The 24773-nt window shown below is 39.1% G+C and overlaps 1 protein-coding gene across 3 annotated transcripts in view; it reads right to left on the minus strand.

The window, feature by feature from the left end:
- The window catches only part of F5 (coagulation factor V), a 1256984-nt gene that overhangs the window by 1053230 nt on the left and 178981 nt on the right, over positions 1–24773 (minus strand). For all 3 annotated transcript variants that reach the window (XM_044072364.1, XM_044072363.1, XM_044072362.1), the window contains one exon: positions 9831–9928. In XM_044072364.1, the coding sequence (XP_043928299.1) occupies positions 9831–9928 (98 nt within the window). The remainder of the gene's footprint in view (positions 1–9830; positions 9929–24773) is intronic.

Here is a 24773-nt window from a genome sequence, read left to right on the forward strand (position 1 = left end):
TCACTGTTGCTCCATATTTTCTCCACATTTTGATGACTGTCTTCACTGTGTTCTATGGTATATCCAATGCTATGGACATTTTTTAGTACCCTTCTCCTGATACCTTTCAACAATGAGATCCCTTTGATGCTTTGTAAGCTCTTTGCAAACCATGGCTTTTGCTGTAGCAGGCAACTGAGTAAATGTCAGGAAAATCCTACTAGGACAGCTGAACTGTATTCGGGGTTAATCAGAGTCTCTTTAATTGATGGCAGGTGTGTACCCAAGAAGACTGAATGGTGTAATTAAATCAAAAGGTGCTTCAACAAAGTATTAGTTTAAGGGTGTGCACACTTATGCAACCAGCTTATTGTACATTTTTAATTTTTTATATTTTCCCCTAACAGATTTGTTTGTTTTTCAATTGAATTGTACAGGTTATAGGACACATTAATGGTAGGAAAATCTTTGAAATTATTTAATTTGGTCTCATTTTTTTATGTCACAAAAACTTGGCATTTTAACAGGGGTGTGTACACTTTTTATATCCACTGTATGTATCAGATAAGGACACCTCTCATATGAGAAGGGAACACAACATGTGTTCCTTCCATTTGGTATCAGTGATAGTGTGACAAAATTTACAATATCCAAATTTATCCAGAAAGGGAGAGGATAATAAAGGAACAATGTAAAGGTATTGCACTACTTTCTTCTGTTAGAGATTTGCCTGACAGTAAATAAAGCAAGAATATTGAACAGTCATATGATTAAGTAGAAGGGCAGTGCAGAAGAAAAAAAAAATGATACACTATATGGTAAGAAAGAAGTTCCTCCCTTTTAAGATGGAATAATATATGGAAGGGCCTACAGGTGAAAAAAGGAGATCAGGCCGAGGATATAGGTGGCAAGTTAGAAGTGGTAAGAGCTTAAGAAAGAGAGGTATAAGGTGAAGGAAAAAGCATGTGCCTGAATACGAAAAAAAAAATGGAAATGATACATGAAGGAGGTAAACATAGTAAAAAATAGAACATTACTACAATATGCTATTACTGTAATTAATATGTGAGGGAAGTACCCCAGATGGGAACGTGATAAAATGTTGTGCTTTATAAACTCAACGGACTGAAAATAGGAGAGTTAACAGAATTTTTGAAAGAATGATACAGATTAAAGGAAGGAAAGAAGCTGGACTTACATGTTGGAGTGATAAAGTTCCTCTGGAAAAGTGAAAGATTTTATCTGAAAACATGCACATTGTGCATTAGGACAACAGTGTGGATAATTAAGGGTTTTGTACATAGTTCCCTGGAGGGCAGGCAGAAGTTTTAAAGGTAAGTGATGATGTTGCTAAGGCATTCAGTTAGTTAAGAAAGATTACAAGAAGCACTTGAAAGCATGAACTTAGTGATAAATACGAATAATTGCCTGCAGAACTTTATACGTTTTCTTAGAAGAAACACAATGAGTGGGCATACTGGGCTGTGAATTTAAATGGGCAAGTTACTGATCTCCTGATCTCCTTAGTCAGCTGTTATTTTGACTATGTTCAAATTTAAAGTTAAGGAAGTAAACAGAGAAGGAAAGCAGTGAAGGATATACATTAGAATGGGTTATAGTTTCCTTCAGGTCTATTTCTACATAGATAGCATTGTGTTTTGAGTTGGGGTAGTGAGGCTACAAATCAAATACTTACAGCAATAGGAAAATAGAGAAATTTTGATTAAATACAAATGTGGTATAAATAGGGAAACCATAAACATTTCCGGCATCCTAATCTTTGAATAAAAGTATGATGGGTGTATTTTTTTTTTGAGATGGCAGGGTGGTGATGCATGAATGAAGAAATATGCATGGAAGGATGCAGGAAGGGTTGTTACAGAAGTTTGTATTATCTTTCTAAAAAAATATATCATTTTAGTAAGATAGTATTAACAGTAGATAATGCTCCTTATTTGGTGTAGGTTCATAGAAAGTACTAGGCAATCAGTCTGAAGATCATTAGAAGCTTACTAAACTCATATTCAAAAGTTCCCTCAAGCTTTAAGGAGGGCAATTAAAAATAGATCAGGGGAAAATATGAGGTTGCCCATTCATTTATCTAGATCCACTTTGGGGGTGACAAGGCTGCTGCTCTGTTTTTCAGGTAGTGGGAATTTGCTCCATAGGTGGAGGGATACATTAGGATTTGAATCTATTATGTCAACATATCTTATTTATCTGTTGATTAAAATTTAGCTCCTTTAACTGGGTATTTGATGAACCATTTGTTCTGTGAAGAAACAGGAGGTCAAAGAAGGTTGGATCTTTCATGACTTGAAGGGACAGACACAGATCCCAAAGGAAGAAACTAAGGACAGAGGGAGCACTGCTGTCTGTCCTGATATCTAAGATTTTTGAACCCACTGATCTTTTTAGTTAGGAATCTTGGAGGTCTCTCAAGTTGAGTGAAATGTTTAGACAAATACATGCCAAAAGCAGCATTATATTCAGTGACTGGTCTGAAGACATACATGTAAAGGGGAATTAAGACTTTATTGGATCTAGAGTAGATGTTGGAAGTTAGATGAGCCAAACAGACAAAAGACAAACCTTTAGTCCATAAACTTTAACATATTAGAGAAGAGCATAATTAAACTGCAACAATCACATTACAAAATCAGTAGGAAAAAAACTAAAATGAAAGCATAACTATTTACATTACAGATGCTTGATAAATAAAGTGTACATTTGCCTCATCAAAAGTGTATTTATTCTGCCAAGTCAATTATTTTAAGAACCAGCCTTCACTGAAATGCAGTTTAAGCATGAGAGTGTTAGTCTACAGTACAAGATCCATGGTGCCCATTTGTTTACAGTTTTGTCCTTCTATTGCTTCTTCTCCTTACAGATTTATATATTACATTTTCTATACATTACTGCATGCATCTTTTCCCACAGGGTGTTCCCTACTCTTCCATTTCCTTGTTATCATTTTTTCAGTGCCCACTACAAAGAGCCCTAGCAAGAATTTCTCTGATTAAGTAAATGCAGAAGCCTCTTCTAGCTGAATCAGAAATAATTATGTCATCAGTTAACTATAGTAGAATATTACTACAGCTCATCTTTAGCCTTCACCACTCCCCACTCCTGTTACAACTCTCTCTCACATCCCCTTAAAAGATAATATGTTTTAATTTCTTTTGCTTCATAGACATGTTCGTACATGGAGTAAATATATAGTAGAAATATATTCTTAGCTCACTGTACACTGTCTTTAATTATTCATTTGATGTTACATGCACTGCTTGATTTACTATAACACTGCCTGCACTCCAACTACTTTTAAGTTCTACTTACTGTAATGACCTTATTTTGTCTGTATTTTTAGGTACAAGGAGCAAGAGCCTGAATTCCCTACCCACACCACCACTTGCATTCAATGTTTGGCTCTTTGGTCTGTTCCACTTATAATTTGTGGTTTTCTAGCAAATTAGCGATAATTTAATTCACTAAATAATGATAGCCATTTAAGTTTTTGTCTTCCTATCTTTCAGGAAGTGACTGGTAACATAAGAACATTTTATTATATCAACTTTTCTAGGCTTATACAAACAATGTTTAAAATGTGCCCCTGGTTTTGGGCCTCCCCCCACAAATACATTTTGGCTTTTTACAGATTTCTTGTGCTGCATAGTTCTTCAGGGGGAGAGACGTTTAGTGCAGCTTATGTCAAGTCTGTCTGTGTTAGTAGCACAACAGGTAGAATACTTGCTTTTGACGCAGGAGGCTGTGGGTTCTACTCCCACACTATGTAGATGCATTGCTGATAATGTACTGTGTTGTACTTTTGCTGCAGTCCTGAGAATGTCCTCTTTGGCAGTAATAACTAGTAACTATGAATCTGTTATCAGTTTGTCATCCATTCCCTATTGTAATATTACTAGCTTATCACTTTTTTAATGTAACACAGGCAATTTATTCCTCAAGGACAACAGGCACTTTATTTGTAGATGAAACAATGAAATTTAAAGTTGTTTGCTAGCAGCAACCTCTTCATTAGTTACAGATCTCTTTAATGTGGAATTATTTAGATAACTTTTACTTTTGCAGAGATTGTGCATATTTACTGATACTGGTGGATTGTAGAAGTCTAAGTAGAGTTTTATGATAGAAATGTTCTGAATTGAGCAGTTTTGTCATTATTGGTTTATGCATTTTGTTTCATTGCTTACTGGAAATATGTTAAAACAATAAATTTAAAATGAGCTCTAACAAGTGTGCTGTATTATACAAGGAATATAACTTAATATAATCAGGAAGGTATATCGAATAAAACATGTATGTTTCATGTGCAAGGACCCTATGATGTGAAAACAGCCCAAAGGTAATCTTTATCTGCCACTGAAGAGATGCATTTTCTTTGAATGTATGTTTCAATGCTGTTTCAATGAATGTGAATTTACTTTTAAGGGCAGAGAAGTTTTAATGCTACGTCTCTTTTCATTTTGAGACTGTATTGCTTTGTTTAGCAGATGTCTATTAGTGTTTGTGTTATAAAATGTAAAATAAAAGTTTTAAATGAAATCCAAATAATTACTGTAGATGTAAAGCAGTATGGACATTACAGTGTTTATGGTAAATGGGGCAAAATAGCCACGTAATGGGACATTGGAATGGCTGCAGGGGGGAGGGCTGTATATGGGGGCCCCATTCAACCATGATTTTCTGAGGGGGGAAGGGCAGCAAACAAAGCCAGCCCCCGGGCGGCACAAACTCTAGCTATGTCACTGATCAGTAGGCCATGGAGAATGATGTTTGGAGGTCCTAGCAAACTATAATATTATTTTGCTAAGATTAGAATATCAACTACCATTAAATGCCCTAATTTGTCACCAAAAACAAAATCCTAAGGTTCATCATCTTCTCCTTTCCCAGTGAACATCATTGCTACACATTTCAAATAAAAATGGTTACCATTACTACAGGGTCTGGGGCATATTTTGGTTGTCTGTTCATCAGTTTGTGTTTGAAAGTTGGTATCCCACAATTCCACCGGAGTGGGTGGGGTTATATAATTATGTATGCAAATTTTATGTTACTCAGCGTACAGATTTATACTGATTTTTCATGGGCCTTTGTCCAGATTTTTGATGTTTCCAGGTTGAGAGGTATGATCGGGTCTCCTGTAAAAAAATCACTTTATTACCACTCTACTTGCATAACCAGTGGTCAAACCCTAGGTCATACTAAACACCGTGGCCCTGGCACACTAAACCTAGCAGTAAAGACAAACAATACTTAGTAAATGATTTATTTATTATTAGTTAACTGTATGAATGGACTGGCACAAGACTCTTTTCACCCACTTCCTGTGCCACATGGCTGAGACAAACAGTTACGGACATACAATGTTCAAAAGTGTGGTACTCGATATGTAACTGAAAGATTGATTAACTAAATACAGATTAAAATGATTTGCTGATGTTTCTATATACATCGCAGCATTATAAAGTACCATAATATATTTTCCTGCCTGTCCTTCCTTAAAATGTTGGGCTTTTTTAATTAAAAAGCTTAATAAACTTTTTTACTAAACCATGGCCCAAATAAACTGAAATTCTAATGTTATGAGGATAACTTGGGGTATCATGCTGTGCACCTATAGATTTTAATGGACACTTGTGTGCAGGATGGTGCACCCATTAAAGTCTGTAGATGCAAGGCATATTTGTTTAAGCTAACACCACTGGGTTAAAGTTCCCTGTTTTACTTAATGATGTTAGTGTACAGAAAATGCAAAAAAATAGTTTTCTTGATTAAGAAGAAGCCACAAATGTTCCTTGGGGGGGGGGGGGAGTACTGTTCAGTGGTTTATGTACCATATTCCCATCATGCAAAAGTTTCAGAGCAAATTACTTCAAACAAACTGAAACTATCTAAAATTACTAATAATACACATAGAAATAAGACTATATACAAATATTCATAATAAATAATGCAAAACATAGGAGAATCATCTGGAATTAACAAAAGGCTATTACTATGATACATCAATCTCTGTTTGCATGGGAACCACAGCCAATGAAAAAACATCTTCCCATTTCCCTGGAATGTGCAACCTGGCATTAGCTGTTCATTTCTATCCCCCTTCAGCCCATCTCTTCCAATATTCAACCATTACTCCAACTCAGGTCATCTGGGTGAAAATCATGGCTTTAGCCCATGATACCACAGCAACAGTGGTTTTACCTTCCTAAAATTTAACCACTTCTGTAGCAATGTGAATATAAGGGAGGGCCTTAATGTACATATTAAACTTGTGCTAAAAAACAGTAAGATATACTTTGCCAAAGGTGTTTCTGTACTCACACTAATTAACATCACCCACACAGTTGTGATCACATTCGTCTTGCAAATATTACAAAAAATAAAGACAACTAGTTATACAGTCATCTTCTTTGTTGAAATGCATGCTGATTACTGTAACTATATTCTAGTAATAGACTTAATTGTGTATATGAATGATTAGCTAAAGGAAACACAGCTATTTTATGTAATGACAGAGCAGAGAATTAAGGCTATGAATTTGTAATGAGCTTCTAACTATAGTACAGTGTTTATTCTTTCTGCCACTATTTGTCTGCAATGTGACTCTGAGAAAGTTACTTAACCAGACGGTGCTCTGAGACATTTGAAAAATTAGGCTAAGCCAGTCAGTGGTCTCCCTGACTGTATGCCTAATAACTACCTTTGAACCCATAGGAAACATTAACTACTCATGGTATTTAGAAGCCATTTACACAGACTGACTTTTGGGATAAAAAAATTCTCAAAAGTAATACTTAAAATCTTTATGCAATACAGGTTAGCTATACATTTTACGAGGAAGCAATTTATACAGTATGACTTTGGACATACAAATTTAATATGCAGTGTAACAGCTGACATAAAAGCAATAATATGCTGCTTTTTACATTCAATGATGCGTCAAGTAATGCTATACAAGACCCTAAAAGTAAAGGCAAGCAAAAACAGCAAGCAATGTGGCAAATGTGAATGTTTTTGATGCCGCCATAAAAAGTGGTCAGCTTAAATTGAAAGAGTGGAACCTGACTGTGAAGTTAATAGCAATGAAAATGAAAAGAGGGTTTATTCATGATTAGGCTGAGAGATGCCAGGTGTATGGGATACAGTACTGTTTATTCATAAGAAACAAACCATGGCTCCCCAACACAAGTTTGATTCTTTCTCAGTCGACATTCACAAAGGCAAATCTGGAAAAGTAAAGGGCAGTTGCAATAACATATATAGGCAATAACAAAACATGAAGAGGAATACTGTAGACACAATATCTACACAATGTTAAACAAATTATTTGTTTTCCAAAATTGTACATCACAGTATACGTTTAAAGATGTACATAAGTTAAGCAGAATGGTTCTTATTTTAAACTTAATAGTTTTGAAAATATGTTAATTATATGGAGAGTTGAACAATAATAAACAATGGCTCCTAGATCAGTTATTTTACGCATTGATATAAACTACAGAAGTTCTTGGCAAAAACACCTTTTTGAAGCTTAGGAGTTTTTGTGACAATTTTATCAGTAAATAAAATATTTTTTTTGTTCCTCAATTATAAGGATTGCATTAATTTGTTTTGTTGAAAGTGTATCTACATGAAGTAATAATTAGACTTGTAACAGGTCTGTGGTTGAATGGGTAATGCTGCATGATGGGTAATACTGCATTTTCAAAATATAGTCATGTATCAAGCAAGGGCGGCCATGGTGGTGCAGTGGTTAGCATTGTCGCCTCACAGCAAGAGGTTCTCTGGTTTGATCCTCGGCTGGGGTGCTTTCTGTGCGGAGTCTGCATGTCCTCCCTGTGGTTGAGTGGGTTTCCTCCGGGTGCTCCGGTTTCCTCTCACATCCCAAAGACAAGCTGCAGGTGGATTGGACACTCTAAATTGACCCTAGGTGTGAGTGCGTGTGTGTGCCTTCTGTGAAAGGTTGGGCGCCAGGCTGGCAACTCAACACTGTAAAATTCCACTGCCAATCATGAGCGGACAGGTGATCTGCAGTGGCGATCCCTAACCAGGAAAAGCCAAAAGAAGAAGAAAGAAGTCATGTATCAAGCAAGCAATAATGCCCAAAAGGGTGTGTGTTACTGTGTAAATAATGCCCACCCAGGGGTGCTTTCAGGCCCGTCGCAGCAGGCAGATTGCCTCATTTACTCAGTAACACATACCCTGGACAGCAATATTGTGCTAAGAGAATGGGATGTCAGTAAATTGCTGTTTTACTTATTTATTTTTATATTTTTGATGTCAAATAGTTTCTCCGCCTTATGTTTCAAACTTGCTGTAGTATATGTAAATGCTGTTGGAGGAAGGATTTTACTTCCAAAATATAACATTTCAAAAAATGTCCAGATATTTACCTTATTTTTTGGCCTGTTACTCATCAAATTTGTGGTTTACTGGCAATCATTAGGGAATAAAGTCAATAAATAATGACATACATTTGTGTTTCTGACAGTATTTCCTTCAGAAAATGCATGCCAACAAATGCTTTTATTATAGTAAAGTTCTAATTTTATATCAGCAATGTTTATAAAATTTGTTCCTAATTTTTAGCCTTTGTTTCCCCTATACCTTTCAACCTTTAAGCTCAAGAAACCTGGACAAATTACAAAATAATGGCAGGGACAAAGGTCTAAAATTAGGAACAAATTTTAAATATTGCTGTTATAAACTTAGAAATTTGGTAGAATAACAGTACTTGTGTTGGCTTGCATTTTTTAAAGGCTAAGATGTCTACAACTCAAATGTATGCCACCATTCTGTAAAAATCAGGACAGCTGTGAGGTATGGCTCTCCCCTTTATTTTAGGCTTCAGCCAGATTTCTTGAGCTAAGAGGTTGAGAGGTATGCATACCTCTTTATTGCTGCTACCACTGGTCGATCACTCTCACTCTCTCTCACAAACATTTGCGTGCACGAACACAAACACACACACACACACACACACACACACACACACACACACACACACACACACACACACACACACACAAACATACACACACACACACACACACACACACACACACACATGCAGACACACACATACACACACTTCTTCTGCATGCAAGCATGCATACACTCACACAGCACACAGAAACTTAACGATACATACACACACACACACACACACACACACACACACACAAACTTCCTCTTTCATGTATACAAGCACACATACACTCACACAGCAGACAGAAACTCAAACATACACACACATACACACACACAAACTTCCTCTTTCATGCATACAAGCACACATACACTCATACAGCAGACAGAAACTCAAACATACACACACACATACACATACACACACACACACACACAAACACACACTTTTCTTTCTTTTTTTTTTTTTACCGTTTCTTTTCATTTTATACTTGCTAAACTGCAAAAGCATTGTTTAGCGTGTGTAAAATAATGGCTTGATCAGTCTTACTCTCATGCACACATACACTCACACACACAGACACTTCATTTTTTTTTTAACATTCTGTATTTATTTTAATTTTATACTCACTAAACAACAAAAAAGCTGCTTAGCAAGCGTAAAACAATGGCTGCCATTAGCTTCCTTACTGTTCTAGATTCACAGCACTTTAATATGTTGCTGAGAAGCAGAGGACTCATTTTTGAGTGGGCACTAACTGTACATTAACACCCTGCTGGAGGACGTTCATTAAACAGTCAACATGTTGGTGTGCAGGTCACTCATTCGCTAATAAAAAATACCACCACTCAGAAACAATAACTGCCATTTATGTTTATTGATGTTGACTTACCAGTCCATTCTGGTGTTTCTTTCATCTCTGTAAAGTCTGCATTATATTCTCTGTACAACACCTTCCTATATGTAGTATCTTCATTGGTTCCCCTTGACCTGAAATTTCATAAATATGGCAGTAATAAGAATATAGCAAAAACAAAATGAAACCACAAAGAGGTAATGCTACATCTAGGAATTTTAAGCCAACATTCAAATACTCTACATCATATCCTGGCTAGTCTTAAATGAGTATAATTACAAACTGCCTATGCATTTATGTATAAACTGCCATTGTCATACTGAAACATGAATTGTACTTCCTTATCATGATTTGGAATTACTTTCTGCACTGACAGATGTTGCTAGTGGACAGAGTTACTCAGAAATGCAATACATTTGCAGTAGTTTTGAAGCACACAGTGAGATTGTTAGTTGTAATATACTAAGAAACATAGCAGCTGATTTTATCAAACTTTTGGTAAGGCTGCAGGGGTCATCAGGGTTATGACTCTCCACGCCAAGGTCAAAGATACCACTAGGAGTCAGAGTCAAATGTCAGTGCAGAGCTTACCCATGATAAAAAAGACCACTTTGCTTACATACTAGTAAACATAACTGTAATACTGTCTTTCATATATTTTTGTAGAAAAGCATTCATTTGCTCTGTAGACCTTGCCTGCCTCTTTATGCCTTCTTTTTATTCTGGAACTTGTATTCTAGCACCGTATAAGACATATGCCGTGACATAAGGTAGAAAGTAGCTATCAATGAGTCACACCTCAAGCAACGGTGCTTGTAGAAGTAACCACCAGTTAAAACTTCCCTATCTTACCTCCCACACAGTAAACTGTGATGTGATAATAGGTAACTGCTCTTATACGTTCTTTACATCTTATCATATCTCATTTGCCAAATGGCAAAAAGAAACAATAAGCCTGTCTAGTCTGTCCTTTTAAGTGCATTTCACATCTACCTCCCTCTATACCTACCATCCCACATATCCCTTTTCCAGAATCATCTGTTTAAAAAAGTGCTAATGAAGATGTAAGACAGATAGTTCTACAAACTGTCGCCTGTGTGCCTTCAATCTCCCTCTATATTTCCAGTAGAGTAATGAACCATTCACATCTCCCTGACATGATTTTGTGCTCCAGTATCACACAGCCCATCTCCAGAGCTGAATCATGATCATATACGGTCCTAGGCAGGTAATGGGCCAGAGCCCATGTCAAGCACTTCCAAATTACCATAAAACAATGTTAAAATTTCACAAAGTCCATACTGCTTTGTTTTCACATTTACAATAATAATAGAGATATGGGTTTTTTATTTCTAATTTTACAGCACAAACATTAAGATCATTTGCTAAATAAAAGAAAGAAATTTTAACAATGAAAACAAGCTTAGTATGTATTTACCCATTCATTCATTCTATGTTTACCAGGTAAATGAACTGACCTTAGAACCCTTTTCAGCCACAACCTGTGTACTTATTTACAACTGTGTTCACCATGTTACAAACAGGTACATTACAGCACGAAAATAACAACACTAAGACTCATAAACTGTATTTATATATTTGCATCTGTTAACTGGTAATGTCCAATAGTGCAGTCCAATTGTATGTGCTATGTAAACAGCAAGATAAAATAAAAGTGCAGCTGTGCATACCTGTTTACTTAACAGAGTAAAATTTTTTGAAGCATCTATCAGAAACAATATCCATTACACAAACCTCAGATGTTTAATGACTGGCTTGCAAATCAAATATGAAATAATAAAGCAGTGTGTTTTTAAGACAACAGCTGAAAAGTAGCAACATTTCTGCAACATGTAAGGGCAACATTTGGAAAGATGTGCCTATATCTGAATCTCAGGTGGGACTGAATTCAGCAGTGCAAGTACACTGTTAATTTCTAGTTATATTTGTAGGACAATATTCAAAATGAGGGACAGAGATATGTCACTCCATCTAACAAGCTCTGCAGCCTGATAAAAGACGACTTTAAGAGCACTGTGAAAATGATTTCAAATCCTTATGTTTATTCAGCATCTGGTAGTTTGTAAATGAATTTACAAATGATTTTTACAAAACACACACACAAGAAGGAAGGACGTCATTCTTATAAAACAGGATCAATTTTAAAATTCAATATAACCCAATAGCTGTCAACCTCTTACTTCGTGAATCGGGGACTAATCCAGAAATAATCTTGGACAATCAGGAATATATTTAAATACTAGTTTATTTTATTTAACCCAGCCACTGGGGATGCACAAGCCAGTACATTTCTTTGTGCCGGTCCCAAGCCCGGATAAATGGGGAGGGCTGCATCAGGAAGGGCATCCGGCGTAAAATTTTGCCACATCATATATGCAGAAAACTGTACAGAAATTCATACCGGATCGGTCGAGGGCCGGGTTAACAATGACCGCCACCAGTACTGTTGGCCAACAGGGTGTTGGCGGAAATTGGGCTGTTGGCCGAAGAGGGGGAAGGCATGCCCGAAGGCAGGTAAAGGCTAGGACTGTGATAGTGAGGGTCGGAACTTTGAATGTTGGCAGTATGACTGGTATAGGGAGGGAGCTAGCTGATATGATGAACTGAAGGACGGTTGGTATATTGTGTGTGCAAGAGACCAGATGGAAGGGGAGCAAGGCTAGGTGTATCGGAGGCGGTTTCAAATTGTTTTATCATGGTGTGGATGGGAGGAGAAATGGCATAGGCATTATCCTGAAGGAACACTATGCTAAGAGGGTTTTGGAGGTGAAAAGAGTGTTGGATAGAGTGATGTTTATGAAGCTGGAAATTGATGGTGTAATGATGAATGTTGTTAGTGCATATGCTCCACAAGTTGAGTATGCGATGGATGAGAAAGAAAAATTTTGTAGTGAGTAGGATGAAGTGGTGATGACTGTACCCAAGGGTGAGAGACTGGTGATTGGAGCAGATTTCAATGGGCATGTTGGTGAAAGGAACAGAGGGGATGAGGAAGTGATGGGTAGGTATGGTGTTAAGCAAAGGAATGCAGAAGGTCAGATGGTAGTGGATTTTGCGAAAAGGATGGACATGGCTGTGATGAATACATATTTTAACAAGAGGGAGGAGCATAGGGTGACATACAAGAGTGGAGGAAGATGCACACAGGTGGATTATATCTTATGTAGAAGGGCCAATCTGAAAGAGATTGGAGACTGTAAAGTGGTGGCAGGGGAAAGTGTAATTAGGTAGCATAGGATGGTGGTTTGTAGGATGACACTGGTGATCAAGAAGAGGAGGATGAGTGTGAGGGCAGCACCAAGGATCAAATGGTGGAAAGTGAAAAAGGGTAATTGTGAGGTGATGTTCAGGGAAGAGTTAAGACAGGCACTGGGTGGCAGTGAAGAGTTACCGAATAGCTGGGTAACTACAGCAGAGCTAGTAAGAGAGATGGCTAGAAGGGTGCTTGGTGTGACATCTGGAAAGAGGAAGGAGGACAAGGAGACCTGGTGGTGGAATGAAGAAGTACAGGAGAGTATACAGAGAAAGAGGTTGGCGAAGAAGAAGTGGGATTGTCAAAGAGATGAAGAAAGTAGACAAGAGCATAAGGAGATGAGGTGCATGGCAAAGAGAGAGGTGGCAAAGGCTAAGGATACGGCATATGAAGAGTTGTATAAAAGGATGGACACTAAGGAGGGAGAAAAAGACCTGTACCGATTGACTAGACAGAGGGACCGAGCTAGTAAAGATGTGAAGCAGGTAAGGGTGATAAAGGATAATGAGGGAAAAGTACTCACAAGCGAGGAGAGTGTGTTGAGCAGATGGAAGGAGTACTCTGAGGGGTTGATGAATGAAGAGAATGAGAGGGAGAGACGGTTGGATGATGTGCGGACAGTGAATCATGAAGTGCAGTGCTTTAGCAAGGAGGAAGTAAGGATAGCTATGAAGAGGATGAAGAACGGAAAGGTTATTGGTCCAGATGACATACCTGTGGAAGCATGGAGGTGTTTAGGTGAAATGGCAGTGGAGTTTTTAACTAGATTGCTTAATGAAATCTTGGAAAGTGAGAGGATGCCTGAGGAATGAAGAAAAAGTGTTTTGGTACCGATTTTTAAGAATAAGGGTGATGTGCAGAGCTGTAGTAACTACAGACGGATTAAACTGATCAGTCGCAGCATGAAGTTATGGGAAAAAGTAGTGGAAGCTAGGTTAAGAAGGGAGGTGATGATTAGTGATCAGCTGTATGGTTTCATGCCAGGAAAGAGTACTACAGATGCGATGTTTGCTCTGAGAGTGTTGATGGAGAAGTACGAAGAAGGTCAGAAGGAGCTGCATTGTGTCTTTGTGGATTTAGAGAAAGCATATGACAGGGTGCCTAGAGAAGAGTTGTAGTATTGTATGAGGAAGTCGGGAGTGTCAGAGAAGTAAGTAAGAGTGGTACAGGATATGTACGAGGGTAGTGTGACAGCGGTGAGGTCTGCAGTGGGAGTGACGGATGCATTTAAGGTGGAGATGGGATTACATCAAGGATCAGCTCTGAGCCCTTTCTTATTTGCAATGGTGATGGACATGTTGACAGACGAGATCAGACAGGAGTCCCCATGGACTATGATGTTTGCAGATGACACTGTGATCTGTAGTGAGAGTAGGGAACAGGTGAAGATGACCCTAGAGAGGTGGAGATATGCTCTAGAGAGAAGAGGAATGAAGGTCAGCAGGACTAAGACAGAATATATGTGTGTGAATGAGAGGGAGGACAGAGGAATGGTGAGGATGCAGGGAGTAGAGGTGGTGAAGGTGAATGAGTTTAAGTACTTGGGATCAAGAGTTCAGAGTAATGGTGAGTGTGGAAGAGAGGTGAAGAAGAGAGTACAGGCAGGATGGAGTGGGTGGAGAAGAGTGTCAGGAGGGATTTGTGACAAACGAGTACCAGTAAGAGTGAAAGGGAAGGTCTACAAGAGGGTAGTGAGACCAGCTATGTTATACGGGTTGGAGACAATGGCATTGACAAAAAGGCAGGAGTCAGAGCTTGACATGGCAGAGTTGAAGATGTTAAGATTTGCACTGGGTGTGACGAGGGTGGACAGGATTAGGAATAAGTATATTAGAGGGTCAGCCCAGGTTGGAAGGTTTGGAGACAAAGCCAGAGAGGCAAGATTACACTGGTTTGGATATGTGCTGAGGAGGGATGCAGAGTATATTGGAAAAAGATGCTAAGGATGAAGCTGCCAGGTAACAGGAAAAGAGGAAGGCCTAAGATAAGGTTTATGGATGTGGTGAGAGAGGACATGCAGGTGGTTGGTGTAACAGAGCAAGATGCAGAGGACAGGAAGAAATGGAAACAGTTGATCTGCTGTGGCGACCCCTAACGGGAGCAGCTGAAAGAAGAAAAAGAAGAAGATTTTATTTTATTTATTTATTTAACATTTGTTTACTGGGATAGTCCAACTGGGTTAACTGCCCATTTTCAGCAGAGGCCCTGAGAAAAAAGCTCCATGAACTTAAACAGTAAAGTACAGTACAGAAAAACTAAGATACATTTAATAATAATACAAACTATAACAACTGAATAAAGGCAACACATACACAGTACTGATAATAAAAAAAAACACATAAAACAAGAAGTAGTACATGTCATGAAAGGTAAGGCATGATTAATAACTGAACAATTTAAATACATGCAATACAATGGTTTATACTAGAGATACTGGGTTAACTATAACTGATTTGGATTAGATATTGATAGTTCTACAGAGCAGAGAGGTGTTTTTAGAGTCTAAGATAGTAATAAGTAATTAATAAGTTAATTATTGAATTGAATATATGTGTATAAGGACCTACAGTTGTTGAAGGGTGAGCTTTGAAAGGTAAGTAGCAGAGAAAGGAAATGGCTGGTCACTGTATAGGGGGTTGAGCTGAGAAGGGAAAGTAGCACAGACAAGGGGAAATAGTAGGTCCCAGTAGTGAGGGAGGGAATGAGGGGAAGTGACTAGCAGAATGGAGGAACCAGTAGTAAGGAAAGGAGTTAATTGTGATAGATAGTGGGAAGATCGAGGAAAGAAAGGTAAGGTGAATTTAGTGGAGGAGGCTGAGATAGAGAAGGTGGCTGTGGAAAAGTGGAAAATAGTAGAGGTAGTTGCTGGGTTAGGCAAGGGCTGTGCAAGAGCATTGCTACTTATTGGTTAGATGGGTCCTGAACTTGGCAGGGTTGGTAGCATTGAGGATATTCTGAGAGAATGGAGTTCCAGGCTTTCAAGATATGATTACAATATAGGGCATCTCTGAAGTTATTTTTAGATCTGGTGACTGTTAATAGGAATTTGTCTGTGAATCTTAGGGTTCTGAGGTTAGAGTATGGCAGGATGAGAGTTTGGAGTGCAGGACAGTTTTCTATTTGTACTGTTAACTTGAGAAGTTGACAGAATGGCAGAATACAAATCAACAGTAAAAGAAGTCTAACTTTATTTATTGTCATCATTTATTCCACTTTTTTCTCTTAAGATCACCAGCTTTAGGAGAAATTAGGACAGACAATGCAAAATTTTGATCCAAAATTAGGGACAGTTGAGGGGTATGCCACCAACCAATCAAAAGACCACTAAATTTTGAGATCTAAAAGACAACTCACCTAACCCAAACTCTACAGTCTCCTAAGCTAATAACAACAAATATATCTTGTCATTTTATATCTGTTTGCCTCCATCCATTTATCCACTACCCTTTTTTTGTGTTTTTGCAAATGGGATCATGGTGTCACTTCAACAGTGACAATCATCTACACACAATGATCATAACACTGGGGAGATGGTCCTGCCATGGTTGTTCTTCCATATGACACATATGCATATACAGTCACACCTATATCCAATTTAGAGTATACAATCTACCTACTGCATGTCTTCAGAACGTGGGAGAAAACAGGAGCAAACCCACAAAAACATGGGGAGGACATGCAGACTCACCACAAAAGACTTCTCAGTCAAGAACCAAACCAGAGGACCTCTTAAAGTTAGTCATCAACACCACCTGTTGTGCAATCTGGTTTCCTGCCAAGATGACAAAAATGTAAAAGTAGCAGCCTATCCTCCATATCACAGCTGCATTCAGGTGTCAGTGCACTTTGGTTCACAGTAATATCACAACTGCACATTCTCCAACAGCTGCTAAAACAGAATTCTTCACCTCTTTAAGTTGCCTATTCCATTCCATGAAATGTCAAACTCTTACTTCTGCCACTGCTATAATCCACACTACATGCCTAATTTTTTTTTCACACAAATCACAGATGTTTTCAAAGGTAGCACCATTAAGTTTCAACTTCCTGGGCTTTCTGCTCTGTGCATCTTGCCCATTGGTAGGTAGTTTACATCATAGGTGCTGTCCTATAAACTGAAAAGCATCCTGCTGACATACAGGCTGCAACACTTTAAACATACAAGGGAGAGGTATGTTGCAGGTCACAGAAGCATAACATGGTCACAGCCTAAATCTGTCAGTGGAGTATATTCATTTGATGTCTTACCTGAAATGAAAAACTTTTTTGACAAAACAGAATAGTTGTTCAGTCAGTATAGTTTTTTTTCTTTCTAAAATGAGGAATGCAGCAAAAAATAATGGTCTCGTACACAGTTGGAAGTAAACACTAATAACTTAAACCCCAACAAACATAATTAAATTAAAACTTTGTTAGGCACTTTCATCCACAATGAAATTGAACTTCTTGGTGGAAAAAAGGGCCTAATAAAGTTTTTATTTAATCTAGTCTTCAGGGAGAATTTCTGGTTTAAAATGAAGAACTGTCTAGTTTTTATGCACTGTAACTGATGTCCACTGCGAGTTATCATGTCAACCAATTTGCTTGGTAGACAGCTGGAAATCAGACATGATGAACAGCATATACATTACCTTTTCATGTTTTTAGGAGGCAACAAAGTATTTGGGAAGTATCTTGTCTGTCTTAGTCTTACTACATATTAGCTAAGTAAGCTAAGCTAACAATCTCATCTGATTTTTGACATCATGTTGCCTTTTTTTCCCCTGAGGCTGCAGACACTGACTGCATATCCTCTGACAGCATTAACATAATGACTGACCAGAAGCCTTGACAGGGCCTACTAGCTGGAACAGGGCCCTAGGCATGTGGCTCAGTTGCCTTGTGCAAGATCCACCTCTGCCTATCTCTTCTGGTCTCAGATGAAAACAGCTCTATCTCTCATGACCTCTATTTTTATTTCCTTCCATATCACACATCTTTCTGGTAGCTTTCCTCTCATTTCCTTCCAGCTTCCTGAGGCCCTTTTCCATATATGGCCTCAAAGCTGTTCACAGTGTTCAAGGTGTGGTCTTATAGAGTGGAATCATTACCTCTTTGCGTCTGGGGACACACCTATACCTCTAAACCTGCTTACATTGGAAATCTGGACAAAGGCTCTTGAAAAGTATGTATATCTAACCAAAAAATCTGGATACCTAATTAGCACAAAATTTGCAAATCAAGTAGCAAACATCTTCTCAATTCTAGGATTATGGCATATAACACATTCATAATAAGTGTCCAGGCTGCTATTAAAAATATCTAAACCAGTGCTTGTTTTACTGTAATTTGGTAGTGTATTCCATGCATCAGTTGCTATCTCAGAGAACCAATTAGTACACTTCTCATTCTTACAGAATCTTCTACATAGGCTGTCTGAAAATACTCTACTAATTTTTGATAACCCCAAACATTCCCAGAGGAAGCTGTCTGTAAATGCCCTATATACTTGAATAAGTTCTCCTCTTAAATATCTATAAGAGATGCTGTACAAGTTTAAATATTTTAGGCTTTCATTTTTTTCTCCTGTGCCCAAATGGTAAATTTAGTCAAGTTCTTTTCCAGACAGGCGTCCTCTCCTGTTCAGCTGGTGAATCTGGGAATCTTGAGGCAATGTTACAACTGCCTCATGTACACAGACAACCCTCTCCTCCTCCCGACAAATACAAATATATGTGAGAGATGCAACTATATAGCCAAACTGGAGGCTGTGCTCTCTCAACTCAGTACTGGCAAAACTAGTCAGGAGGAGAAGGTAACCACGCACACCACAATCCCAGTCTCACACAGACCTATCACAACTGCAAACCAAACACAAACACACAAAAACATACTCAGAGGCTCTAATTAAAAATCTACCAAAACAACAGAGGCCTCCAAAGCAGACACCCAAGCGACCACTACCTCAAGACATAGCACATGCAACACATAGTTTACAAAGTCAGTGTGCTAAACAGTCACAGCCCTCAAGGCCAAACAACATGCCAGATACACCTGTAATAGATGACTCCATAGTCAGACACACTGACGTCCCGCTCACCAGACTGAACAAGAAAAAGGTTACAGTAAGCTGCCTGTCGAGCGCTAGAATCCACCACATAACACAAGCACTCAGTTCACTCCAAAGCAAGTACAAATATGACTCGGTCATTGTCCATGCCGGTGTGAATGACCTGAGATGTACCTCCCTGGACTACATGAAAAGAGACATAGAGGAGCTCTCTGATTATGTAACCCAAGCCGGTATGACCCTGACCCTGAGCAGCATCTTAGCTTCACCAAGAATGATGCCACAGTACAGAGACAAAATGGCCAGCTTTAACAATTGGCTTAACTACTGGTGTCATTCAAAGGGGATCCAATATCTGTCAGCTTGGGATGACATGCTTGACAAGCCATGCTGCTTCGCAAGGGACGGCTTGCACCTGTCACCCCTGGGCTTCCGGATATTAGCCAAGGCTCTTGCCACCCCCACAGTGCCTTTTTTAGGCAAGGCTCAAAAGACAAACCCACCTCCCTAGAAAACACAAGTGAAAAAAAACTAAGGGTAATGCTGCTCAATGCCAGAAGTCTAAACCTCAAAGCCCTCCTCAGTATGGAGAACATCAATGTCTGTGCAGTGACTGAAACCTGGTTCAAGGCTCCTGAGAGCACCCCAGCACTACCATGTTAAACCTCATATCATGCTTTCCGGCCCCAAAACCTGGACCGAACCACAAAAGGAGGGGGAGTATCCATATTCATCAAAGATACCCACACCTCCAGGTTAGTGGCTACGCACGAAGCATCGGAGACCATCCAGGTGCAACTAACCATAGGCAAAACTGCCCTACAGTTTGTAGCATGCTACAGACCACCCTCTCAAACTCAGGAACCCCACTCAGCCTTCCTGAAGACACTGGAAAGTATGAACGTCTCTCCAAATACCATCATATTGGGAGACTTCAACTACCCAAACATAGACTGGGAACATTACTCAAGCCCCAACACCCTAGCCCAAAGGTTCCTAGAATTCATAAACTCAAATGCGATGGAACAACTAGTCACTCCCACAAGCGGAGATAATATACTAGACGTGATCATCACAGCCCCCACCTCCTGCACAAAAGACCACAGTGAAGAATTTCTCAAACGCCGACTGCACACTTCTTAAGACTGAAGTGGTATCCTTCAAGGCCCCTGGGCCAGTGGAAACTACAACCCACACCGCTGAATCCTTTATAAATGCCTTCTACAGACACCTTCAAGAATGCATGGATCATGCAATCCCTAATAAAACCAAGACCCATTCCCACAAAGGCAAGCGTCCTGTCTGGTGGACCCCAGCCATTAACAAACTTTACAACAGGAGGAGGAAGCTACTACATGACAGAGCAAAATCCCTAAAAGGGAAGGCATCTCTGATCAGTACTAGCAAAAAACTACGATCACTCATAAAATCATCCAAGGCCAACTTTGAGAGAAAAATCGCAAAAGACACAAAAGACAATCACAAGGCCTTCTTTAGCTATGTTAGAAACCTGGGTGGAAACTTCCAGATATGCTCAGAGTTAGTCCAAAATGACACAAAATACACTGAACCCACAGACATTGCCAACATTCTGGCAGACAGGTTCAGTGCAAATTTCTCTGCCCCTTCCCCCCCAAAAGGAGAAATACCTATCCCAGCAGAGTGCAGCCTCCCTAACATCTCAGATGCCCAGGTGAGAGCCGCCCCCTCCAAAGCTAAAAACACAGCATCAATGAGACCGGACAGTGTCCCGGGCTGCGTGCTACATGAACTCCAAGAGGAACTAAACCAGCACATAAGGCTGCTGCTTAATCTTAGCCTTAATACAGGATATGTACCCAAAGAGTGGCGTACAGCAACAGTGGTCCCACTCCACAAAGGAGGTGCTTCTACAGACCCTGGAAATTACCTCCCCATAAGCTTGACGAGCCTGGTCTGCAAAGCTATGGAGAGGATCATTATGGAACTCATAAACAAAGACATTGGGGACCTACAGACATTGGATCCTACCCAATTTGGCTTTGTCAAGGGCAGATCCTGCCTTTTGAACCTGGTCAACTTTTTTGAAACAGTCACTAAGGCCATTGATGAGGGTAAGGCAGTTCACACAGCCTACCTTGACCTTGCAAAAGCCTTCGACACAATACCCCACTCAGGCATCATAGACAAACTCACCAGCTTAAATGTAAACCCATATGTCACAAGATGAGTTGCAAACTGGCTCAAGGACAGAACCCACAAGGTCAGAATTGATGGAGCCATGTCAGACTCTAAGCCAGTCACAAGCGGTGTCCCACAGGGCTCAGTCCTGGGACCCCCTCTTGTTCGCCATTTATTTTTCCGAGGTACAAGCAAACATAGGAGGATTGTGGCTGACAAAGTTCGCAGATGACTGCAAACTGGGCACCATAATTGATACTCCAGCGGACACAAGCATCCTTCAGAAAGGCCTCATAGAAACGGATAATTGGTGCCAGAGCCATGGCCTTAAACTGAATGCCAAAAAATGTATAGTCATACCCTTTGGGAAAAACAAGGTATCCACAAATGACCACATAGGTGGTAATCCATTAAGTACAGAAGAGGTAATCAGGGGCCTAGGGACCCAAGTTGACAGTAACCTCTCATTTGACAATCACATTGCCAAGGTGGTTAGGAAGACCTTCTATATTGCCCACCTTATCATGAAGGGATTCACATCTAGATCAAGAGAGGTCATTGTGCCCCTGTACTCTTCTCTTATCAGGCCCATGATTGAGTACAATGCCCCATTTGGGATGTATCGTACCCGACACCTGCAGCAGTTAGAAAGACCCCAAAAGTTCCTCACCAAGAGGATAAAGGGTCTCAAACATATGTCATATGCTGCCCTGCTGAAGAAACTCCAGCTCTATTCAGTTGCATACTGCCTACTCAGAGGTGATCTATGCCTGACGTACAAGGCCATGTCCAATCCGGAATTAATGGACATGCTCCACCTCAGAAAATCCAAATCCATCAGAGCCACGAGAGCAAGAGATTTGAACCTCAACACAAAAATAAATAGGACGTGCTGGAGGGATAGATTCATAACCAAGAGGCTCCCTACACTCTGGAACAGAATCCCAGTCCATGTTAGGCAGAGCACCTCACTAACTCTCTTCAAGAGAAATCTTGACGAGTGGATGGGAGATCGTAGGTTTACCCTGGGGTTCATCTCTGTGTCACTGCTAGACAGAGGCACAGTAAACTAAACCCTAAATGGGCATAGTATTCTCATCCCAAGGGGTGGCGAAAGCCACACACACTCTGGCTAGGCTTATAAATGCCCTAGGGCAGATAGCCTGGTATGAACCTATGAACCTATGCCATCTGTAACACATGTTATCAGTTTACCCAATCTACATACAGATTGTAGAACACCTCAGATGAAAAAGATAGGTCTGAAAGATACAATCTAAACAAGTAAGGGTCTAGGACAGAGCCTTGTGGGACACCCTGACAGTAACCAAGAATTTTACGTGTCTGTTTGCTGTATGATACTTGCCATGTCCTTCCTGTAAACCATGCAGCTTGTGACACCCGTGCACTGGCCCAGCAATCAAGAAGCCCCATCAGTGAGGGGCTTCCACATTGGTAAGGATAACAAGTGCACGCACAGTAAAGTACAATTTCCCTTAACAGCACAGAGAGATCACAGTCAGTCTGGGGCTGGTTTCTCCCTTTCTCTCCAGATCCCCAATAAGACTCCCCACTGGCACAGCTATAGGGTGTAGATCTCACTCTAGTGGTCAAGCTAAAACCTCCAGCACCCTCTCTGTCCAACCAGTGCTTCATGTCCCTACTCAAGTAGCTGACACACACACACACACTTTAAGATATGACTTATATACAACCACACAGACACTCCTGGGGAAGGCTGGCACAGGTTTACTAGCTGTGCCCCTTCTTTCCAGGTTATAAGGTAGTACTCACTGCCACCAACCACTAATATCAGCTACTAATAAGGTCCTTATCAAAGGGTGCCCAATTATTACTGTGCAATATTATTATCCAACTGGTAAGTGTGACTGAATAGCAAGAATATTGGAGTGGCTTTGTACAGTATCACTATATACATGCAATGTACTCTACACCTTAAATTATCTCTACACAAAACAGCCATAGTTGAAAGGTTTTAACATGCATTCTTGCAATGAAAAGGGAAGATATGTCTTTTTAAATATTTAGCCTCTTTAAATATTTTGGTTTCTGTAATCTTGTGACTTTAATGAATTGGCTCCTTTTCAGAGGGTAAAGGGTATTTAAAAGGAAGTACTTTAAATGTTTTATTACTACTTGAAAAAGCCTTGCACTTGGGCAGAGTGAAAGTGCTTGTACATTATTATTTTATAATAAATACATTTCTAGCTAATTCAGTGTGCCTGGACCATTCATCTTTTGAATAACTTATTCAAAATTACTTCCTCTATTATTTTTCCATAACATAAAAATAGACTTAAGGGTTTATTTCCGTGAGTTTGGTTTTGAGACTTAAAGGTCTGTATGACTCTGGATCTGTCCTACTCCCCTTTCCCTTAAAGACAGATTTAATAAGCACGTCTCCAATTTTGAGGAATTTCCCCATATTTATAAGACCTAGTAAATAATAAATATAATGGTAGTGTAAGGTCATGCTGAAGTGTTCTCAGTTCATTATTACTAATTTCATATTCTCCCTGTGCTTTGTAGGGATCCAGTTTGCATAGCTCTTTTTCAATATAATCTAATTTGATTTCAGTATCCGAGATTACCTGGATATCACTAGGACAACTTATCGCCCCCTTTGTGGTGTCAAACTGTTTTTCATAAGATTTTGTAAATATATCTATAATCTGTTGTGTCTGAGAATAAATTTTAGAATCTACACACAGTTTATCAATCTGCACGTCTTTACTCCTTTCACATCTTATGTATCTATAAAATGGTTTTCTATTAGGCTCAATATCTTTATATAAATTTTCTTCAAAAAGTTCTTGATCTTGTCTCACGCTATGCTTAATTTGTATGTCCAGCTTGTTTATTTCAGTTTTCAAAGTTGTAGTTCGACCTCATTTACATTTCTTACATTTTTGTCCCTTACCTTAACCAGATATCTTAATCTTATGAAAATATATCCCCCTGAAAGCTGAATGCCTAGATCCTAATGTTAAAAATTATTTTTGGATCTTTTTGCACTCATACAATTTCTATTTCAAAACTTTCCACATTCCTTCTGCTGTTTTTCAATTGGACACATCACTCCAATTAGTTTTACTGTTTGACTGTTTTTGCTTCCATATAATCTGTACTTAATCTTCTGTGCATTGGTTTAGATTTCAGTTTGGCAGAATTATCTAGCAGCAAATGAACCTTTATAATCCCTTGATCACTGCACATCAAAGGTGGTAAAACTTGACATAAAGTAATAGTCATTTATTTAGGAACACAAACAATATCTAGTAAGTTCCATTCTCTGGTGGTTTGTTTACAATCTGAAGTAATTGTTGTTCCTGAACATATGTTATGTATAATTCCCATACTAATGTTGTTGAATCAATATTATGACAGTCCATTTCTGATAAATTTAAGTTCCCAGCCACTATTATTCTTCCCACCTGTGTTTCATGCAAGAAATGTATTAATTTTTATACATCAT

Source organism: Protopterus annectens, chromosome 5.part0 (genome assembly GCF_019279795.1).
Source record: "Protopterus annectens isolate FY-2018-M chromosome 5.part0, PAN1.0, whole genome shotgun sequence".
NCBI classification, from domain to species: Eukaryota; Metazoa; Chordata; order Ceratodontiformes; family Protopteridae; genus Protopterus; species Protopterus annectens.